At 36.3% G+C, this 23,438-nt stretch overlaps 1 protein-coding gene and 1 long non-coding RNA gene across 5 annotated transcripts in view; both read right to left on the minus strand.

Annotated features, from left to right (window-relative positions):
• The window catches only part of THSD7A (thrombospondin type 1 domain containing 7A), a 201,835-nt gene extending 187,957 nt beyond the window's left edge, over positions 1–13,878 (minus strand). For all 4 annotated transcript variants that reach the window (XM_062567769.1, XM_062567772.1, XM_062567771.1 and 1 more), the window contains exon 1: positions 13,671–13,878. In XM_062567769.1, coding sequence (XP_062423753.1) covers positions 13,671–13,830 — 160 coding nt within the window. In that variant the 5' untranslated portion in view covers positions 13,831–13,878. The remainder of the gene's footprint in view (positions 1–13,670) is intronic.
• Positions 13,879–13,996: 118 nt separating this feature from the next.
• Positions 13,997–23,438, minus strand: part of LOC134136058 (uncharacterized) — a 195,927-nt gene continuing 186,485 nt past the window's right edge. Inside the window, exon 3 of the long non-coding RNA XR_009957416.1 lies at positions 13,997–14,192. This is a non-coding gene — a long non-coding RNA (uncharacterized LOC134136058). The remainder of the gene's footprint in view (positions 14,193–23,438) is intronic.

Here is a 23,438-nt window from a genome sequence, read left to right on the forward strand (position 1 = left end):
AGATAAAGTCACATTAAGGCAACTAGAGGAATCATTATGTAAACAGAAGATAATGTATTGCTTGGCATAGCATTAATAGGTTGATTTATCAAAAAAAGATTAGCGTTCACTAAGCATGGTTCAGCTAAGTGATAGCTGAGGGCCATGATAACCTACAAATGTTCTTCTTGAGGAATCCAGTCATAGGCAGGCAAAGAAGATTACAGAAAAATGTGAACTAGCTCTAAACATGCATACCATAGCACAGTCTTTCAACTAAAGGGACAGAAATCCTACTGTTTAAAATATTTACAATAAATGTAAAGCAGTGCTTGGGAAAGACGTGGCAGATTGGAAAGGAAGAAGAGCAAAAGGGTAATTATTCAGCCTCATTAAATTTTTCATAAGGAGGAGCAACGTATCATAGTTTGAGCGTTTTCTTTTTCATTAGAGTGCTTTTTAATATTGACATCCAACAATTATGTTCAAACTAATTCCCAGAATACTGTGAAAACGTAGCTGCTTTGAAAACTTTTTCCAGATTAATGAACTGCGTTATTTTTTCATTAGGAGCTGCAGTGTGCTCTGAAACACACAGAGTAGGGGAAAAAAAAACACCCTGAAAAGAAAGGAATCTCTATAAAGCCCTTAGCTTTCTTAATGAGTTTCTCTTTTTCCTCATCCTTAGGAAGCCTTCTTCATCTTTACTTTAAAGATTCAAAACCAAACGCAACACTGCTACTTCAAATGCACTCCTTGTTCATAACCAACTACTACAAATTAGATGAACGCTTTGTGCGCTAGCTCCAGACGCAGGTGAAGTGATATAACACAAAAGCAAATAATTCTGCTCATTTTGTTGATATCATCGCCTGTAGTTTAATCAACGTTAAAAAGTTTTTCTCCCTTGATGTGCTATTCATTAATCTGTTTTCTCTAACTAGGTTAAGTTAAATCTACAGTACTCTAAAGATTTAACATATCCTAGCCAATGATAACTTCTGTCTCTGTGAATACTTTCAATGTCAAAATATATATATATATTTTATTATTACCAACAAAGTAATACGTTAACTGATAATGTAGAAAACAGGATATTTTTGTTCTTTGACTTTTTAATATAATTTTGTTTCCTTCCCAAAATAACTCTCAAATGATGATACTTACATAAAAAGTGAAGAATACCTGTCTTCAGTTGAAAAGAAAATGCAACACAGTGGTGTTATAGGGGCATCATATAGACATATAGACAGAACAACTAATTTTTTCTTTTTAATATTCCTTCTTTAATTAAAGATGCATCTTTTCTTTATCTCAAGTTCTCTTTTCTATCCATGCTTTGTTTAAAGAATGCCTGCCTGTTGGAGTGCTACTAATAGCTCTAAGGAAATTACCTACAGACTGGATTCCATTCTCAATACAAAAGTAATAAAATATCTGGATAATGGTGCTTTACTTGCTCTTAAAAAAACATATTTTGAAAGATAAGGCTACCTTTAATAATGGACGTAGTAAAGTAGTAAGATCTTAGTTCAGAAGATCTACATGCAACCTTCGCAAGAACTACGTAAGTTCTTTGCCTACAGAAAGTGAACTTCTGTGACAAACCAGTATTTAATGTTATCTTGTGTTACAACCACTTACACCCAAAGTGGCATCTGTATACAAACAATATATGGTACCTAATTTACTCTCAGAAAAACAGGTTCACTGTTGAATCTCTACTCTAAAATAATGTTAGGATTTCTCATCAATATGAAAATAGCTATATTCTATTTCTATTTCTTAAATGATAACGATGAAGACATTACATAAGCAATATTTTTTTGCTTTTGAGAGATTTTTTTTCTGTTTGCATGGCAGCAATATTTAGTTCACTGAATTGTTAGTTCATGTCTTATCAGAAACGTTCCTCTGTAGATGAGGCTTCAAAAAACATACCTACTTTGAAAAATCCAAACAGTGCTGAATCCACAGGCAAAGCCCTTGCTACAAATTTCGATCTTTGTTTCTGAACCCTGATCCTTAAAGATTATTACTTTTTTATTAAAAGAAAAACATACTGCACTATTCATGAGAAATTATGAAGCACTGTAATTTCCAGTTGCAGGATTTTCAAGGGAAGCAGTTTACTACATAACATTCTCAGAGCAATAAGTCAAAGAGCTCAAATATTCTTCTTGCAAAATAAGCATAAGACAAAATGATGCCATCTTAAAACCCAAACTGTCCTATATGCATATAACAAAATCATGAATTTAGAGTTACCTTCATCACATGTAATTAATAGTGCATCTGATAAAACAGTTTAAATCCATACCATGTAAAAAAGAACCAAGACAGTTATAATCAATACATATACTCATCAGCTTGATTTATTCCTTAAAGCTATGTGAGATAACAGGGAACTTTTTAAGCAGCTTAAATAGTGGACAAAATGAAATATTTCTCACTAGCAAATATGCAAATCACCTGCAAAAATCTGTCATGGTAGCTCCTAAAGCACTTTGCTGAGTTTTAGAGATTTCACTTCTCCACAGCGAGGACCACTGACATCTCTTGAAGCTCCCTGCAAATACTAGAAAGTACAGTGTATAGAAAATAACCTGAGTTTCCTATCTTTATGGTTCAGGTACCCAAACTATTCCCAAGGTGTTCTTGTTCATAAATCAAGTTGAAACATGAACAGCTACAAGCCATTCATCCATGTCAAGTTAAAGACTACAAATCTTCCTTGTACGCTCATTCACTTTGTCTCTCTCCCTCCTCTTTCTTTTATTATCTTTTGCCTGGCACCAAGCATATCTTACAGGAACAGTCATGGGGCCAAGCTGGTTTTTCCAATGCTGCTGTCTAGAAAGCAAAGCTGACAGAGTTTCATTTAGGATTATAAAAAAGTGATTTCAGTAACAGCTTTCAAAGAATTCCTTTTGCTAATAGCAAGGAAAGTAGCAAAAAAGCTACAATTTCTCCAAGTAAGTTAGTGATAAGTGATATATGAAAATTATATTTTTGTTATTAGATACAAGCACAAATATATTTAAGCTGTGCTATTGCTTTAGATAGAAAGTGAAAATCTATGTAACCCACCAGTAAAGAACGTGTATTTTAATGTGGTGTCATTGGAACCATACAGCATTATTCTGGATTATTTTCAGACCATCACATACACATCTACATATGCAAGCATGTACACATACATAAGTGTTATTGGAAATATCATAAAAAATATCAATAATAAGAAAATATTCAAGATTGTTTCTTTATAAAACTAGTGCTAATTTTTTTAAAAAAATCCATATCAGTTTATGTAGCTTTTGCCCTCTCCCTTTAGTCTTGTGCTTTTTTAAATCTCATAGTGTATTTAAAATGTTTGCATTCAACAGAAAAGAGCTGGCTAGTTGCTTGTCCCTTGCAATTTAATTCTTGTACTTTCTGCTCATGTAGCTTCCTTCTTCCCACTTTCCAAATATTCTAGTCTCTTCTGCTTCATCCTTTTCTCCTTGAATATGGCAAATATTGTGCATGTGTTTAAGTGTTGCCTTCCTGGAAACTACACGCAATTACATCAACAAACCACAATTCTCAGGTTTTCTTCTGTTTTGTTTTTGAACTCTACTTTGAATTCTACAGAAAACTACACTCACACAAATGTATAGAAGGTGAATCAGATTCCAAACATCCCCGCTACAAGCCATTTGCAGAGCTGAGACTGGATTCAAGAGTCAGTCTCTTTAATGGCTTTTTTTCTTTTTCTTTTCTGCTGTTCCCTCATACAAGATATAACACTCTTATAGTTACTATAATAGCTTTTCCTCTCTTCCCTCTCTCTTCTTCTAGTCAGGGCATTATCTTACCAAAAGGTCACACACAAATCAATTACAAAAGAATAAAACAAAACAAAATTCATTACAATTTACACTTGATTAAATCTGCAGAAAACTGCAAAATAAGTGAAACTTATTTACATAACACAACCGATCTTTGAGGATAATCATACACATTTATACTAAATTCAAAGCAAGAGTTTTGCTACATGCAAATCACAGAAGGGATCACCACCACATCTGTGAATGTGGAAACGCTCTGTAACATTTAAACACATTCTTTTAACTGTTATTCTTCTTCCAACAGTATATTTTGGAACTGTTACACAGACAATACTGCTTCCAAGGTTTTTCATAACATTGTTTTCCTATGTAACCATTTTCTCTTACCTTCTAGTATGGCATCTTAAGCATCAGCTATTTGAATCATTTTTTGCACCTGAAATTATTTCAATGTTCTTCTGAATCTTAATCATTTATTTTGGTATTCTGAGGAACAGCACGTTTTAAAAGTTTTAATTAAATCATTTTGAATAAAGCTGCGCTACATGGGAACACCACCAAATGATGGGGATTCAGTTGTGCTAGTCACTGTACAAACACAAGTCATTACACAGCAATATCTTTGTTCTATTCTTTATTTCTCTAATGGCTTAGTTGTGAAATAACTACTCTCAAACACAGTCAAAGTTGTATTACCATTCAGTAATAAAACCATTTCATTTTGCGTAACACAGGAGGTAGAAACTAATAAAATCTCACTAAGAAATTTCTCATTGGACTAACAGATGCCATCAATCTTTTAAAATGTGCAAATATGTCTTATTACAGTAGCAACCATTTCCAATTAATATCCTTCTAATCACTTTATGCAATATAAACAGCCTAGACAGAACAGCTATTTTATTTATCTCTGTCCCTCTCTCTCAAAATACCTATAGAGAACTTTTACAAGTACTTGGACATTTGAAAGCTTTTGCTGTCTGCACCTTTGAGCACGGGTCGCATGAGGCAGCCCGCCCTTGTGAACGCGCGGTGCCAAGGGCTGCACGCCGTCACAGCACTCCTGCCCCAAACGCACGCAAACGCATCTGTTCTGCCTTCCCTATTCCACAGGCAAAAGCACCAAAGCAACCTTGGCAACGTTCACAAAATGCAGAAAAGTAAATTCTAAAAATAGACGCTGTGATCTACTGACAGCTCCCAGAAATGTCAGCCAGACCCACACGTGCAGTGCTACTAACTGCGGAGAGCGTGCTGACTGCTACAGCAAACCGCGCAGGAAATGCCAGGCGCTGAGATGTGCAGTGCTGTGCAGCATTAATACGGAAGTGGTAAATAATGGGATTTCTGGGAGAGTTAAATTATGTTGGGGTAGTGAAACTGCTTACAGTAGTAGTAGCAGTTAATATGTTAATTGCAATCATTTTTTAAAATCTTACTTCTCAGAAAATCTTTTGTCTTTTTAAGCATGGAAATCCATAGCTCAAAAGGATGGAAAACTTTTAGCAAATAATACGATTTTTGAGGGTTTCTGAACATGTTTCATTTAATTCTTCTATTATTTTAATAACACCACATACTTTTATTGCCTCACTAGACGAAAGATGATAAAGAAAAAAGAAGTCACAAACAAAATCCCAAAGCAATGCTCCTGTTGCCTCCAGCTTAAGTCTATGCCATCCCATTGCTTCCTCTGAGAATACATGCAACAGAACAGGAAAAATCAACTTCTGTCAGTTTAAATTCATGAAACAAATCTTTACCCATCTAAGTAACCCACTACTTTTTTTTCCCCCAGCTTCGCTTGAATAAGAAAGAGAAACAGAGACTTTGACTGGTGATAGATCCAGAAAAAGGTCCCTCAGTGCCTTTACACAGAGAGGCTTTGTTTGTAGACAGAAAGTAGATCACACAGGAAGACCAGAGGAAAAAAAAGCACGTATATACATGTGTGCATTTGTGTGTGTGTGTACACACACACACACATATAATGTAGCAATTGATCTTCAATAGGCATAATTTATTCTCCTGAAAACTAGAAAGTACTTTCTCATCTGCAATACTTAGTCTAATATGCAATTCAGCTTACACCACCACAAGTATCACCTCAAACTGTAGACTAGTGCTTGCCGTTGAGAATATTAACCTTTATATTATTTATACTGTATTTACTTTGGTACAAGACGCATGCTTTTGACATCCGATCCGAGCGGATGACTAGGATGATAAAACTTGATAGCGTAGTTTGGAGCCATAAGGTTAAAGTCTAGTCTATAAGATATTAATACACAGACTTAATCCAGCAGTGCAGCAGCCAGCCAACAGCACAAATCCACCCATAGCTTCTGAGGGATTCTCACGTTCCAGTATCCCCACAAGCTGCGGGATTCAGCTTACCCAGTTTGCATAAGTGCTCTGGGGCACTTGCTGAAAAACAAGCCAGACCTTCTCAGCTTTTGCTACAACGTGATCAACTACTGTTTTATACTTTTCTGACAGCTTCAAAATGCTGCTCCACAAGTGAAGTCAACCATTAACCCAGAGTATAAGCCTCTAGTTAACATAAACGAGTCATGTAAGATCAGCCCCCTTGTTTCTCATCACACACAGGATTCTTTTTCTATTTCTGTATTTCAGATATGGCAAAATAATTGCATAAGAAAATGTGGTTTTAAGGCAGCACAAAACTTAACTTCAAATGTTTAAATATTTACTCCAATTTTGTTAAATAATGACAGATTACTAAAAAACATTTATAAATAATTTCCTTAAAGCAACCATTTTCTGCATCTCTGCCAAATGTTTTGTTGCTAAACTGCACTAAAAACCTTTCACATTAATCAAAGACTTAATACTTCCACAATTTCTGTTGAACCAAAAATCTGAAAGGCTATTTTACAAATGAGGGCAAGTAAATAAGAGTGATGAGCATGCCTAATGAAAATGAACATTTCCTTATTCTAAAGTCATAGATAGAAAAACCCCAGTTGACTACACAAAAGTCCGTTTTAACTGGGAGACAGAGTAAACTGGTTGCTTAGGCACAAATAACAATGTAACGAAAGTGATAAAATTTAATTCTAATATGAATTTATACATTATTACATACTTATAACCCACCCTAACCCACATTCAGTCCTAAAGGATGCTTTATATTAAAGTCAGTACAAAGTCGAAGTCAAATAAAAGCAAAGTGTCTTTACCACATTGTGTTTGAACGATCTTTATTCTTTGAATAGATGAAATGCGGCTTTTACTAATATGTCTTTCACCCTGCTCTGTAGCTGAAGGCCTGAGAATCAAGGAGATGAATCCTGAAAAACCACCTTTTCTGTCAATGGTCTAAAAACCTCAGCCTCCTCCTCCATTCTCGCAGACACGCAGGTTCACCGTGCCGCAACCAGAGCGCCGTTTCCCCTTGAAGGTGTCCTCACCTCTTATCATCAGTACGGACAAGTGCATTTCCTTCCCATCAGTCAGGCCTCCCGTTAAAACATCTTTTCTCATTTAGGCTCTTCCCTAGGTCTGCAATCTAATCTGTCTCTTCAGATCATTTCTTCATAATCTCTTTAAAATAAGGACTTTTCTATTTACTGACACAGGCTTATCTGTCGCTCGTCTCAAGCTGCAATCACTGCAAAAAATCTTTTCTGTGGTTTGTAAAAAATGCAATATTGCTCTTGAAACTGAATTTTCTGCTCTGCAATGGAATGGTGTCAGCAAACAAGCCAACCCAATGCTTGTAAGGCAAATACTCTAATCAGAAAGCCATGGGGTGATTTTTCTCTCCTCCCTTGCAATCACTCCCGTCAGGGTGTGCTTCAGTGCATTTTGCAGGGAGTCCTGGGCTGAGCTCCCAGGAGCTACTTCTTTCCAGAGGCTTAACTATGAGATGGGAACACTTAGGCCTGCAAAGACCAGTTCTAGGGACAGTTCTGGGACACCTGGAAGATTAAATAAGGGTATTTAAGCACTGAAATGTATGCTGTTAGCCATCAATGGTGGTAGATGAGGGAGTTCAGGCAAAACCCTTCTCCCTCCAATTTCAGTCTAGGCACCACAATTTTTATTTTCTTTTTAATGGAGCTGGACTTTGAAAGTTTTAAAATTATAGCAGCTGACAAGTATGCAGTAATATAGAAGTCATGTTTGTTCTATCCTGTGGGCAATCATGAAACCAAGAGATTAGAAAGAAATTGGGTCTCAACTTCCCCCACGCAAGTAGCGAAGGGGCCTGACACAGTTAAAAGATCCCATAGTAACATTTTGAAGCCATGTAGATATCTGTTCACTGGCTCTTCAGGCAAGGTCGAAGGCCCGTGTGCTGTCCTCTTCCTAGGAGGATGGACGAGGAGGAACCGGTCCAGGAGATGCCACTGCTGCCTGCAGGAGCTGAGGTTGAGGGCAAGGGGAGCCCTCAGGCCACAACGCTGGCCCAGGCAGCGGCTTCAAGGGGGGCTTCAAGCAGGTGCTGGTGCACTGACCTGACGGGGGCCTCAAACTCCAGAGCACATCTCCACATTTCCTACAGCCAGATCATCTCCTTTCCTCTGAACCTCCACTGCCTCCAATTTTGAACAGGTTATCTAAGGGCCAGTTGTCAAATACTGAGATTCAGCTATAAACAAAAATATAGGTACTCAAGAGGACTCTTCCGGAAAGAAAGACTTTTTGTCTTCAGTTTAATAAAGGCACTATTGCCTATTGAAAGTTTGTTAAAAGTTCTATCTTAGTTTGTTGAAAAGGGGAAAAATCCAACTGTCATTGATATACAGACCAAGGCTTCAGATCACAAAAATCACAGACAGCTCGAATGATTCAGCACAGCTATACTGACTTTTCCCGAGATCTGATCAACAGTCTTTAAAACAGATAACGATGGCAAATGCACTGCCTCCCTTTTTTTTTTCCTTTTCCTCTTATGACCTATTTTGCTCCCAAGATATCAATCCAATGCCGTGCCTTCCACTTCAAAGATGTAATATGAATTACTTCAGACTGTCAGAAGCAGCTATTTTACAATGTGATCAAACCTTGCTGATTTTGTGCAGCTCTTCAGTAATTATATTAGCAACTGTAGGCAGGCATTACACCCCACGCTGACAGCACATCACACATCACAGTGTCAGTTGACTTAAGAAAAACTAATGAAGCACAAGGCAGAAAGAAGTAAAGGAGCATTCTGATGTGGCAAGAAATGCCTATGCTTAGTCAGTGGTGTATAGAAATGGTATAGATGTAGCCTGCATTGTGAAGTGACAGTTGCAAACCAAGAAAAATATGCATTTTCTTTTGGATTAGTAATTATTATTTGGCAATCTTTACTTAGGAATCAGCACTACTCACTTTGTATGAAAAAAATACAGATATGTCAAAATCTTAGCCTACAGTGGGCAGTAATAAACAGGAACACTATAAGCTGTTTCCTGAATATGAAAGTTTCAGTTTAAAAAAAGAACTTGGATAATGAAATTTAATAGACGTTAACACACAAGCAGCCTTTACTGAATTACGGCATGTAATTTTTTTGGTGCATATGTAAAAATAATAAAGTTTTATAATAGTTATGGTAGAAGAATAATATGAATATAATTAACACATTTCAGGAACTCAAAGAAGCTCAATGTAACAGTGTAGAATTTGAGCCAATGAACTATTCATTGCAAATGAAATCAGTAGAATCAGAGAAGAGAAACCACTAAGTAACACAACAGGCCATTCAGTAGAAGCGAAGTTTTTTAATGATCTAGAGAAATAATTTACATTTTGAAATATATCATTTGATCATCATTAGCATAGAAATTACAAGTGATAACGTGTTTGGCCCACAAGAAATATTCAAAGTAAAGAGCAATTTTAATTTTTACTGTAACTTTCTTAACCTTTAATGCCATATGAAAGTTCTCACTATGCTGCCAGCTTTCCTTTTGTTTTGTACACAAAGTTTTTCTAATACTCAAACATCTACATTGCCCAAACCTTCTTCTAACATTTCCTTTACAGCTATTCTTACACATTATGAGCCATCACCACAGTTATCTTAAGATTTATTCACTAGTCATTCATAGCACAGTGCATAGAAATGTTATTTGGATTTTTTTCCTCCAATGTATATTTAATTACACACACAACTTTTTGATTTGTATGTCAAGTAAGCATGTTTTCCAAAAAATCCAGACAGCCCTCATTTTACAGAATCACTAAGAAACAGAATCATTTAACATCCCAATTGCTAAAATTCTTCCAGCTTCCAAACCCCAATGCTCAGCATTGGGCACCTGCCTCACATTAGTGGAATCAGAGCTTCTCAATACCACAGCTGCTGTTCAGACTTGCCCAAAACTTCTGGTCAGCTTCAAATTATCAAGTGGATGGTCACCTCTGGGAATCTAGTTATTTCATTATTCTGCTATAAAGAGCAAGGTATTCTGCACAGGTGGAGACTTTGCTTAAGTTTATGTTAAAGAAACCACATAGCTCTGGTCACTGAGCAGACCAAATGAAATCAATTTTGTGTTTGTATCAAAAAAAAAAAAAAAAAATGCGTACACCTTCTCTGCATGGTATTGAACATGAGTGTCTGGTGAGAAATTTTGAAGTTTAAACTGTGCCTCTGATCATCTTATCTATAAGCTATGTCCATCTAAATATTGTGTGGTATATGGGTCCATTACGCCAACAAAAACATACAAAAGCCAATACCCATCCTCACAAGAGATCAAAACTTGAGACAGTTATGAAAGACAGAACTTTAGAACAGCTTCAAATGAAGAAGTAAAATGACTTAGTGACGGCATACATCTCAAAATCGCAGACTGGCTGATGCTGAGATTGGAAGGTACCTTGGAGACCATCTAGTCCAATCCCCTTGCTCAAAGTAGGGTCAGCTAGATAGGAGCAGGTTGCTCACAATGTTGTTGATGCTGTATCAAAGTTAATTATACCACAAAAAGGTTAACCTGGGCATCACACACTCCTCAGATTTTAATGGCAGCAGATGGGAGGAGCATTGCAGCAGATGGGAGGGGTTTTTATAGGTTGAGAGTAAACAATTCAAATTTGAATTAGAAAAAAAAAGAATCAATCACAGAAGAATCAAATATGAGGAAATAGCAATGAGTTCTACAGCTGATATTTTCTAGGAGAAAGGCTGCCCCTACTCAAAAGTTATAACCCTTACATCAAGGGCATCCTTAAGAAAACATGCTACAGTAGAGCAGTGTAGAGGTCAAAGGCAGAGCTTACACAAAGCTTTTGTTTCAAAAATTTTTAGAAATAAAAAACAGATATACACAAGGCAAACAGCCAAAAGCTGATGCCAGGCTAAATTCAGTAATAAAAATAGTATTTTCTCAAAGAATGGACATACTTGACTTTCTAACAGACACCATAAAGAATACAATCAAACTGATTTTCTAGCCACCATCTTAGCCAACTTTACCAGTATGAAAGAATATTTTTATCAAGGATTCTAGATGTATGACAGTAATTACTTCTTTCCAAAAGAAACACAAGCAATCTCAAAACATAAGGTTAAAAAAAAAAAAAAAAAAAAAAAAAACGAAGCAGTATATTGCAATATACTGCACCAGAGCCAGAAGTTTATCATATGACACAAGAAAGTTCCAGTCTTTTACCCAAGTCAGTCTGCTTCCTTTCTCATAGCTTGAATCAAAACCTATTTTTATAAAACACGGGAAATTAAAAGGCAGTAAATTCTGTTGAAAATAGTCCACGTCTGCAAGAAAATAGACTAAATTCATCAGACCACAAATTACCTTTAAAAGTTTTCCTAGCTTAAGAGTAAACGAGAAATATACTGCAAGTTTCAAATATAGGGTTTTTTTGATTGTCAAACAAGGAACAGCTAAGCTAAGAGTAGAGAAAACAATTACCATCAGAAAAAGTAATTAGAATCCAGTCTTCTAATAGACTAGCCTATTTGGTGAACATTGCTGTTTGTTGTTTAAAAGGAGCCACTCCGAATGACTTGATTTTCTCATATCATTGTCAAATTAATGGTGTTATGATATTAAAAAATTATACAGTGAATATGCTTATCCTGTTCTTTGGCGTGGTAACACAGAGAGCAGAGACCACAGAAAGAAAAGCTCAGGAGAAGGACTACCTTTTCACCACTCAACTAAACAATATCATATCTGTACCAAACAAAAGTTCTTTAAGAGTGGTCTTTGCCAGATACGGACATGGGGGGAGGAATTAAAAGCCAACTCACTTTCATTCTTGCTGGTTTAACTGAGAAGACAGTTCAAGACTATTATCTAACTACAGTAATTATTCTCAAACTATATTACTATTTTAACATTTCTAAATATGATCTATTATTAAATGGAAGCATAATCAAATGCTAGAGAGTTTATTCTAACGATACCTAACAACTTTGTTTAACAGTGAAATGCTTTCATAAGCATGCTTCTATTATTACTGTGCTTTATTGCACAAACCTAAGTATGCATTTTCTCTCTTTGTGTATGTGTGTGCGTGTGTGTGTGCACTGAATGTTTATAAATCTGTAAACGAATTGCATTTGTCAATGGTTGAAAAGAAAAAAAAAAAAACATGAATCAGTGTCACTGTGCTACCCATCCTTCAGTAGCAAGTGAAAGTTGCAAAGGATTTTCCCCTCTTCAGATTTCTCTTTCTAGCATTATTGGAAAGCTCATCTTCTAGTTTAAATGAATTTCCTTTTAATCTCCTCCCTGAACTGCTGGATGTAGCCTCTTAAAAAATTCAGGATATCAGTGTAATTGTAAATTGATCTGTTTCTGTGGCAGAAGGCTGAGGCCTTCCATCCAGGAAAGAGACATCTCAAAGTTGTTTTTCAGACAAATGATTAATTTGCACTCTCTCTTACTACATTATTCTATTAATGGAAAAGCAATTTTTAAACAAATTGCTGCTTTCTGGATCACTTATGCCTGGCAACATACATGGAAAAAAAGCCAACTGCCAAAGATATTTTAAAGTATTTACTGCCTTGAAATTTTTAAATTTGCTAGAGGAGACTTTTAATCTACATAAACGGGAAGTAACATTATATGAGAGTACTAAAAATGTACTTACTCATCATTCGTAAATTTTGAATTAAGTCATATATATTAATAGACACATGAAAATTCCCTACTGATTTTTTATGCAAAGTTAAGGTTGGAACACTGTTATGACTATGCAATCTTGAAAACAGACATGTAACTCATTAGTACCAAAGTATAAAAAATTATCTATCTAGTGTTGTGCTGAATTTACATAGCCTATTTGCCTTTGGCTCTTTAGTTATGAGATCTGGCATCAGTTGGATTATTTCACATAATCCATCATTAGCTTTCACGTCCTATATACTGTGCAACAAACCTAAATTTAACAAACCCAACTCTCCATCAATTACCACACTTAATATATTACATGTCAGCACAAAGCATAAAGACTAGACATGCTGAATTACATCTTTCTTTGTGAAATGTCAATATTTTTAGAGGACCCTTAACACTGCTGACTCCTACTGAAACAAATTTTTCTTTCCATTGTGAACATGGACTAATGTCCTGACCTTTACTATTTACAGACAACATAGAGCTACTAAATAAAATGAAAAACCTCAGAAGACCCAGGAAAAAAAAAGAAAAGCCCGTAACAGTGCCACAGAATCACAATTGGTCTTTAATTATCATGTTTGCTTGGCTGAGGGAATCCTGCAAGATGACCTCATTTATTTTCCACAAGTAAGCATTACTAATTTAATTTTAGTTCCTCTCTCCACATGCATAAAGCACACAAACAGATTATTACTTGCAACTAAAAATAAGTAAGATGCAGCTATGTTAATGCAGCATCCTTACTTACCGGTCTTCCACAAATACACGGACGAAGTTGCAAATTCACTCTGCGCGCTGGCGTCCCAGATCCCCACCAGCAGAGCCACCAAAACTCCCAGGCACCGGCCGGGCACAGCAGGGCCCCCTGGACCAGGGCATGGAGCAGCGCGCCCCACGCTCAACCCCATGCCTCCAGCAGGCTGCTTCAGCACCAAACCCTGCAGCACGACGGGCAAACCTCCTCCAAATAATATCCCCCTCTTCAGAATTTCTTCGCAGGGAGAAGCGGACTGGAAACCTCTCTCTCGCTGTCGTGCATGGCAGTTGAAAAGGAAAAACTGTTTAACACCAGGGAACAATAGAGTCCTTGCTTGCTCTTGCTGCAGCGGCGGCTGCTGCTGCAGCTAGTATGGTTGCTGCTCCACGCTCTTCCATTCAGCAGTTAGTAGCAGTTTTCCATCAGCTAAAAGAGAGACAGCTGTCCGCAGGGGGCTCCAGCTGACTGAGCAGGTTATCGGCTCTGCGAGGCAGCAGCAGGCATTTACACCAGCTGGAGAGAGTGAGAGACAGAAACAGCGATGAGGAGGAACACAAATAACCAAATGCTGTAATCACGCTGCAGAGAGTGACTGCAAAAGACTCGTTGCCAGACATCTCTCTCTGGAATATCGCAAATGAGACATACTAAGAAAAACAGAAGAAATCATTATCAGTCCTGCTTCAGAAATACAAGTCATACAGCCACAATAGATCTTTATATATCCATAGTAATGTGTTTTAGAAGACAGAACATCAGATACTTGTTAACAGTATATGTATGCTGCATTAACCATTTTGTAAACAACAAAATGTAAGTGATTACACATGCACTGAATAGAGAGTTTGACTATCTCACAAAGGGAAACTGAAAGAAAAGCAGAAAAAAAAAAGATAACTTTTCCTGTGTTTTAGACAAACCTGTTTCAGGTAATAACACATTGCTGTCTGCTCTGAGGATGGACAAATATCGATATATGTATATGGGAATGTGTACATGCCTGTAAGCATACCACTTCCATGGCAGAGGAACTCTGCATGTAATACATAACACAATAGCAGTCTTTCCTATCCAGAAAGTATGTACACATATGCACATGCATAAATGTCAACCGTGTAATTTAAGATAATGTGAAGATCAAGTCATCAATCATTTTTAAAACACACACCATGTTTTACATATAACAGTATTCAGGACCCATCAGGCTGTCATGATGATACAAAAATGTGGAAAGAGACAATGCTTTTTAAATAGGGATCTTTATCTTTCCCACCCACCACCCAGGGATCAGATGCAGTAACAAGCCTAAGGATCAGGTTTCAAACATCTTTAAACTAGGAAGCAAATGAGAAATTTGCAAGCAAACTACTTTCATATTCAAAAAAGTTTCATTAAAAACGTGAACAACCACAAAGCACTTCGTGGAACACAGGAAGCAGAGTTTTAAGATGATGGAGCTATTGTTTGAAGAAGAAACCTTCATCCAGCCTCTCTTGGGATGCCTGTCATTTTGCACAACCTTCCCAGACCCAGCCTTTTCACATGCATTAGATTAAAATCAGCCGTGATCAAATAATTCCCAAGTCCTTGCCTGTTTAAATATTCTGACATCAGAGCAAATTAGCAATGTTGAAGGTTGCAAATTCGTCTTTGTTTACTTTCCACTCTGTTACGCCTCTAAGAGGGAATTAAAGGCTCAGGGAGCTCTAGCACTGTGAGGCTGTGATTAAGAGAGATAAGCAAGTGTGGATTACTGTTCCTCAGCTGTTGAAAAACAGGCAACAATCAGGAGATTATAGGTTGATAAGGGATACATAGAAAGCCATGATCTTAACAAATTTATAGCATCCTGATTCAGAACTTGTATCCCCAGTTAAAGGGCTTCTGGAAATACATGTCATTCACCCCTACTTCATCATATTATGTCCACTTTATGAAGCAGACAAACCCACTCAATCTGTGTTTTGTGGACAAAATGCTGTTTTAGAACAAAATGCCCTCTGAGTTCATAGTGCACAGCAGTTTCACAGGTAAATCTAGGATTAAGAATAAGTTAGTTATCTTCATATTATTTTATACGTTAAGTACAGGGATATGAGAGTATTTGGCATAACAAAAATAACCCCAGCTGGATAATTTATGAAAAATGAGCCTAAGAATTTAAGAAGTGTAAAAGAAAAGTTCCAAACTTATCAGGAAGTCCATAGCAATAGTTTTATTGACTTGCATGATTGAAGTAAAATGCATACAACCCGTGCTGTCCTTGGAAAAATAAAAGCATTAGAGCTATGCACCAGGGAGAAAGTCAAGTTTACAGAATGGCTAGGACAGAAGACACCCCCTTCCCAGTGGCTATACGATGGAGTCTACCTGGAATTTTTATGAATCTAGTAAGAAGGTCTCTGCATATATTTTGTACATGACAGAAGGAAATAGATCTGCCCCTCTTCTTGAGATCCTCTATGCAGTTGATGCAGTTTTCAGTAGAACCAAGTACTACTTTTCTTACATTTGTGAAACTATATGACTATATGACTATATTTTTGATGAACTCTTAAAAGTTCATTTAAATACAGAGATTATTAAAACTCATATTCACATCCTGCTCTTTATGGTTATACTCTCTTTCTGACAACTCAAAAATAGTGGAAAATATTAAATAATAATTTCATCTTCACTTCCTTGGTAACAAGCTACGTCATGTTAAAATTACTCAAAGATACATCATAAAGACAGAATGGAGGGATAACTGGGAATACTGGTAGTGCAAATATATTTGTTCATCTAGAAAAACAATGAAGATTCCTGAAGATCTATCTTCACTTAACTCCAAAGTTAAGTTGGAGTAAACACTTAACTCCAAAGTGCATCTAATCTGCAGTCAAGATATTTGCTTTATTTTAATCAGGACAGGAACAGGCCAGTGTAAAGGCCAAAAAGCAGGCTCGTGACAGGAGACAGAGACACTCATTAACATATCTGCAGAAGTTAAGACTTCATCCATGAGAGACACTATATTCCCCAAGCTTCAGCTGCAATGAACTTATGGACATACCTAACGCAGAGAAATGCTGCTAACTCTTTCTGTACCACTGTATTCACTATGCTCTTTCTCTCTTCCTATTTGCTCCAATGAATGAGAGACCTCCCACCTATCTAATGGTGCAATCACTATTCCTAGCCCAAACTAACATCCCAGATTATAAAACATACCTAAGGATTGTAATTTATCCGTTAGTAGCACATGGTGTAGATGCTCCAAAATAAATGTTTAAATACTTTAGCAAGTTCTAGACAAAGCACAGAAATAAACTGCAGTCAATATTACCCTCCATGTCAAAATACAGCATTGTCTTAGAGCACCAACATATGGATCTCAGTAGATCTATATTCAGGTACATTGGTACATCTGAGGCACAGCAGCTATGTGAACTATGCAAACTACTCTCATGTACAATTTAAGTCAGCATCTTTTTGTTTTCTAGAATGAAATACGACTAATTTTGAAAATTTTATGAGTAGAGTAACCATAAAAGATTAGAATTATTTTGTTCATGCTTCCCGGCATTAAACAGTTAGAGGATCACAAAACAAGCACACAGTGACTGTTACCTAGAGAACAGAGAAATGAGAACATGATACAAATTTCTTAGCCTCTGGGTATGAAAAGCTGCCTGCCAAACAGAATCAGCCTGCTAGTACCAGTGTACTCCTGTGCTAGTATGTGGTCCTATACTAGCATCTTTTTCTTTAGCATCTACATATAAAAGCTTCAGAATCATCTTATCTTCTGAAAAGCTGTATTTCTACACAGAATAAAGTCACAGGATGCAGAGACAGCAGAGCATCCTGTATGACACATCAGCTTTTAGAGTCAACAACGCTCAGTGAAGAAGTGCATCCAGCATCACTTTTGTCCACCTTTAATTTACTAGTTAAACTTGGAAACTTGGAAATTTTAGAAAAGCTCCAATCCATTCTTCTAGATCTGTAGAAGATATTTTATGAACTCTACAATTGTACCCCACTAAATCATTTGTGTTGTGCGTAAGAATACCAGAAAAATCTCCCAAATTAAAAACAAAGGAAAGAAGTTTTTTTCTTGTGTAGGAAATAAATAGTATTCAAAGTCCCAGGCATTTCTCCTAAGCCACACTCTGCTCATTTTAATTTGTCTCCAAGAAGACTTTTTCATTTCACTTAGACATGAAAAGTACTGCCAATGACTAGTTAACTCTCTCTCCAGAAAGAGTTGTATTGAATTTCTAGAGTCAATACTCATTGGATGATATGGTACTGTATATTTCTAAAAAGTATTACAAATTTTTAAAGTGATTATTGGTTCCTCTTCTTGAGACTATTATGTTTTCCTTTTCTTTGCATCTCCCCAAAACAGACTTTTTCCCTTCAGTTTTCATTGTGCTATTATCTTTCTTCGCCAGAAGGAATCTGTATGGCTGCTTTTCTGTATTCATAATATTCTGAAACATAGAATGAGGATTTACTTACCATTTAAATCTCTGAACTATGAATGTTCTTTGAATTCTGCATGATGGACCAGAGGTTTTACTTCATGTGTATTCTTAAGCAAAGAGCAAGGTGTAAATTCACCATGTCATAGAAAGAACATCCTTCTCCTTCACCCCCCTGACAGACAGAATAACAGGCAGCCATCCTGATCCGGTTCAGTAAGCAAGCTACCATGGCCTTGGATATATCCAAAGCATGGGATGCAGTGGCAAGGTTGCACTCCAAATTTTTAGAGGCAGCAAGTATTAGGTGTGGTACATTCACTAATGTTTGTGTTGCAAGATCCAAGATCCTAATAATCCACAGAGCAGTTCAAAGGAATTTTGTGCTCCATATTCTCTTGCATAAAATCACAGGCCAAAATTTCTGTTTATTTTGTGAGAGCCTGATTCTCTTGCAGATATTTTACCATAGATGCAAATATATTAAAAGGATTCTATTACGATGGAACGTGCAACAATTCAATTAGTTTTTTTTTGAGATTCCAGGTTGGAATAAGGTAAACAGGGTGGGGACTCTTTTTTTGGGGGGGTGGATTTTTTTAGGATTTGCTGCGTAGTTTTGAGCCCTCCTCCTCATATTCAGTAGGTCTGTCTATTATTTTTCTTTGTATAAACACTAGGGAACCTGTCAGGTAAATCAAAAAAAAAAATATGCTGAATGAGGGCAAGTTGAACAAAATACTAACATATGTTGCAATATACTCCATCTCTCAAAACCTAGCAGCTCCATTCATAAATCCAATATTAAATCTATGTTGTGCAAAACTTGCAGCTTATAGCTGAAAAACAAAAAAGCAGTCATTCTAGATTTTAGACATATGGCCTCTAGGTGTCACACTTGACCATATCATAATATACTACTTAAGGATTTTCTTATTCTTTCACAACAGGTAAGAGACTTTGATTTTGGAGTGGTATTTAGCCATTTCCTCTTTTAAAAACCTGTATTAAAAAAAATCTCCTTCTTTCATAGAAGTACTATAATTATTTTTGTTTTTCCTCATAATAGCTATTTTTGAAAACATTAAAAGCAGCCTAGTATATGTTTGTTGAATTTATATCATCCCTTCAGATCAGGGATTTGAAAGATATATCAGGAAGCTTTATGGTAGGTAAGTTTGGCAAAAGAAAAAAAATACTATATGTACAAAGTTGCTAGAAATATGTTAATAAATTATATTTAATCTCTTCATTGTTTATCTTACTTTGAAGTCTTTGCAACTAGTCATTTTTGGAAAAAGAATGAAGATTTTACTTGTATGAATGCAGAAGCAGTGCACATCTAGTTCAGGCTGACTTTACAAATACTTGGTTTTCACAAAGGAAAATAAATGATTCTTGGACAGTTCTCTGACTGAATATAGATATGTCTCTCAACAGTCATTGCCTAGCTAATCCTTCATTTTTAAGGCTTTTTTTTTGTTTGGTTGGTTAGAAAAAAAAAGGCAATCCAGCCTTTTTTTTGTTTTGTTTTGTTTTGTTTTTTTTTTCCAATTCTGTACCACTGTCTTTGAGTCGTTCTCTGTTTGGTTTAACACTGCACTCAGCTCTTACATCTTTGGCTATTACCATTGGTAGGTAATGATCAATATCCCCGGCACAGAATGATCATTCACAGAACTTATTCTTCGTACAAAGTGGCACTTCAAGGTACCATAAGAAGGTATATCAAGAACTGCTTGTTGGAAGATGAACCTGGAGAAGTTCTTTAAGAAATCAGTGCATTTAGCACAGAGGACAGATAGCTTTGGAACAATGTATCTGGTGGAACATTGTATTTAGCGTCTTGTTTTACCAGCTGTCTTGACATCAAACTGAACGTTTTCTTTGGAAAATATATTTTAACCAAGGAAAAGTTACTGGACTAAGTAGATTGATATATTCATGAAATATAGTGACCGAAGAAATGCAGAAAGTCAGACTGAATGAAGTAATTCTCCTTTCTGTCTTTAAATTCCAAATGAACATTGTGCTTTTTACCCTGATTACATTGGGTTTAATAGCAGACTCTATGAAGAAGCTTTCCAAATATCATGAAGGGCTGGAAAAGGTCAACCTATCAGGGAATGTATTATTGAGAATATACTGAGAATTCAAGCTCTCAACCTTTTCTCATCAGTTCAGAGATCTTCTTAGTAGCCTCTGGTGCGGCTAACTGTATAGTAGGAAAATACTGCAGGTATTTTTCATTAGAACTCCCAACTATGTTGGAGTTTGGTCAAAGAGACGATGCCCATGTTCTTATATTCAGAATCAGATGGAGTGAGTTAGGGTGAGTCTTTGTATTGAAAATTTCTCTTGCAGAGAATATGTATACAACACTATTCTAATCACAAACAAAATTCACAAGCAAAATGCTAATCAGTTACGCTTCATAGTGATAGCTCTGACTCTCCCAATTACATTTTCTAAAGACAAGAAAGAAGAAAAAGTCTCACAGAATAATCTTCACCAAGTTGTAATCACTTTAAAAAAGAGAAGAAACAGTCATTAATAAAAAAAGAAAAATATATGTTCATGACGAAAGCAGGGAATATTTTCACTTAAAAGCTTAAGGTATACAGCAGTTTGGGTGAGGAACTTGAACTCTGCTTCTGTTAGGAGCTGATCAATGTGCTCTTGTTACTAAAATCCTCTGAAGAGAAGTTTGCACAACGCAGTTCCCCCCAAATGATTGGGGCCTCCTCTGAAATGGTGGCATCAGTATATAATTGCTTAGGGGTGTGCTGACGGGAAAATAACTAAGATGGAATAGGAAAGTGAGACTAAAACATAAAGCTAGGCTCAAAGTCTCTAGGATAGAAAGCTTGGGAAAGAGTAGATGATAGAAGATCTAGGAAAACAGAGTGGAATTAGGATAAGAAATCTTGGGAGGGGAGGGAACACTGTGAGGAAGTAGTTGCAACCAGGATTTGTGTGGGTATGTTATTTACTCTTAACAAGTTTGGCATGTACCTATAGTTTGTATACTTGTGTAATTAAGATGGCACAAGGAATATAGCTTCTTTTTAGTTAACTTTAGTTACTTCACTTTCAGAAAGTTCAGTACAGCCAGGAAACCAAAAGACTTTCCAGGTCAACTCTATTTCCCCAATGCGTGCATGTACTTATTGGATATTTTTTTTCTAAGTGAATGGGAAAAACTAGCAAATGCATCTGATATGAAATTATGTTGAAAATAAATGAGCTTAACAAGATAGATTCACTGGGTTAAAAACAAAAGAAAAGAGATAGCTGTAAATGCAAATAAGTAGAATATTCACAATTCCTGCATAGTGCAGGCAAGGAGATTTCAAAGTCACAAAGGTGAGATAGGTATTGAAGTTCCTCACAAAAGGAAGGGGAAGATAGAGAATGGAATAAACAAAGCAAATCAGTGCCCATTATTGCCTTTGAAAATCTTCTCCAGGGAGAGCTTAGCAATTTGCACATACCAAATCACCTTTAAACAAAAGCCACCTTCAGTCAATTTTAAACCTTCTCCCTATTAAAATCCTATTGATTGATCATTCTTCATCTAAACATCTGACAAGCCAACTTCCATTTTCAAGGAGGGGAATACTGGTTTCCTTCTTCAAGCCATAAATCACTCATTCTGTTATCAATTCTTAAACTAGCTAAGTAATATGAATTAACAAGAATATTAAATAAGGCTACTTTCTTTAGTAAGTCTCATAAAAAAAAACCAGCAATATATTTAATGGCTTCAAAAGATCGATGAGCTCAGTAGTAGTGACAAACACAAAATAGTTGGAAATAGCTTTTAATGATTTGTTAACTGCTTAAGAATTCTAACATAGCTGGCCAAAAGTACAGCTATGTGTTTTGTGCTGACTTCAACAGATGTACAAGAGGAACAAGAACAAGAGGAGAATAACTTCAGGAAACGGATTAAAGTATCTCACACTATTTTGGCATGGATTAATATGAGGTTAGGTTTAAACCACATTAAACCAATGACTGAGGTTCAACTGTGATTTACTAACAAACTAAGCTCTAAGACAGAACTGCATGATATCACTGGTGACCGTATTTTGCAGAATCTAAGGTTAGAATTAAAGGTATGCTACAGAGGAAAATATTCGAGAATCAATCCTCCTTCTTTGAAACTTTATACAGAAGATTTACAAAGGAATTTCATCTGTTACCTTTTTATCATACAGTAGGTGCTTTAACTGGGGAGCGAAGGGGAAACCTACATTCCTAATGACCAATTTCCCTATTGAAATTTCACTCTCAGGTGAAGTCAACTCTATAGCAAAACATAATTTAAAGCGAAAGCAAAAAATTCATGAATTCTAAGCCCATCTTAGTGGAAACAGATGAAACTTAAAACAAACCACTATTTAATCTTGAACTTGGATAGCTGGATCCAAAACATCAAGTTGTGTTACCAAACAAACCTCCCATTCCTGTAACTGCTGACTTTCTCCCTCTGTGTCACAGTGCTGTCCCCTAGAGCAGCCATCCGCTCCAGCTACTCTCCATCGCACTGATATCTCACTGGCAAGAAGGAGAGCAAATAGCCAGATCTACTTTGAGATATGACATGTAACATAGGTCAAATAACCACAGACAATGGTCACAATGTCCTTAACACATTCTGTGTGCCACAGAAAAGTCTTCTCTAAATTATCAGCATTAGCATTAAAATTGCAGCTTCACTAGGGGAATCAAGCCAAACTCGAGGTGACGTGACACTTTCAGTACAGGAAAAGCTTTTATTATATTGGCACTGCTGTTCTTCCCCATGGTGACAAAATAAATCATTACTGATTTTCTCCAATCACTCTTACACTTTCTATCTGAAAACAGTAAGAAAAAGCTTTCCAAGTAAATATTAGTGGGAGCTCTAGTACTTCCGTAAGTTCCTCCCATGAGGCTCAAAACTAACCTTGGTCTAAGTATGAGAAATCAGTGAAGTATGGTTCCCTGGGACAGAGAAAGTAAATTTATACAGATGAACTCATGAAAAACAGTCTCAAATAGTGAAGTATGACTATTAAACAGCAAAATTTTATGGAAGAAGTGAGAAATAGCACTCAGAAAAACAAAGAGAAGAATGGTCTGTAATTTCCTTTCTCATAAAACCCATGATGCATAGTTATTAAAATAATTGAGAAAAATATAGGAAAAAATCTCTTTGAGCTTCGCTGAGTATTTAACTCTTGAAGTTTTAAAGATAGTACAGTTGTCATGCATCATGTAAGTATATATTTGAACCATT

The sequence above is a fragment of the Rhea pennata genome, chromosome 2, assembly GCF_028389875.1.
Source record: "Rhea pennata isolate bPtePen1 chromosome 2, bPtePen1.pri, whole genome shotgun sequence".
In the NCBI taxonomy this organism is placed as follows: domain Eukaryota; kingdom Metazoa; phylum Chordata; class Aves; order Rheiformes; family Rheidae; genus Rhea; species Rhea pennata.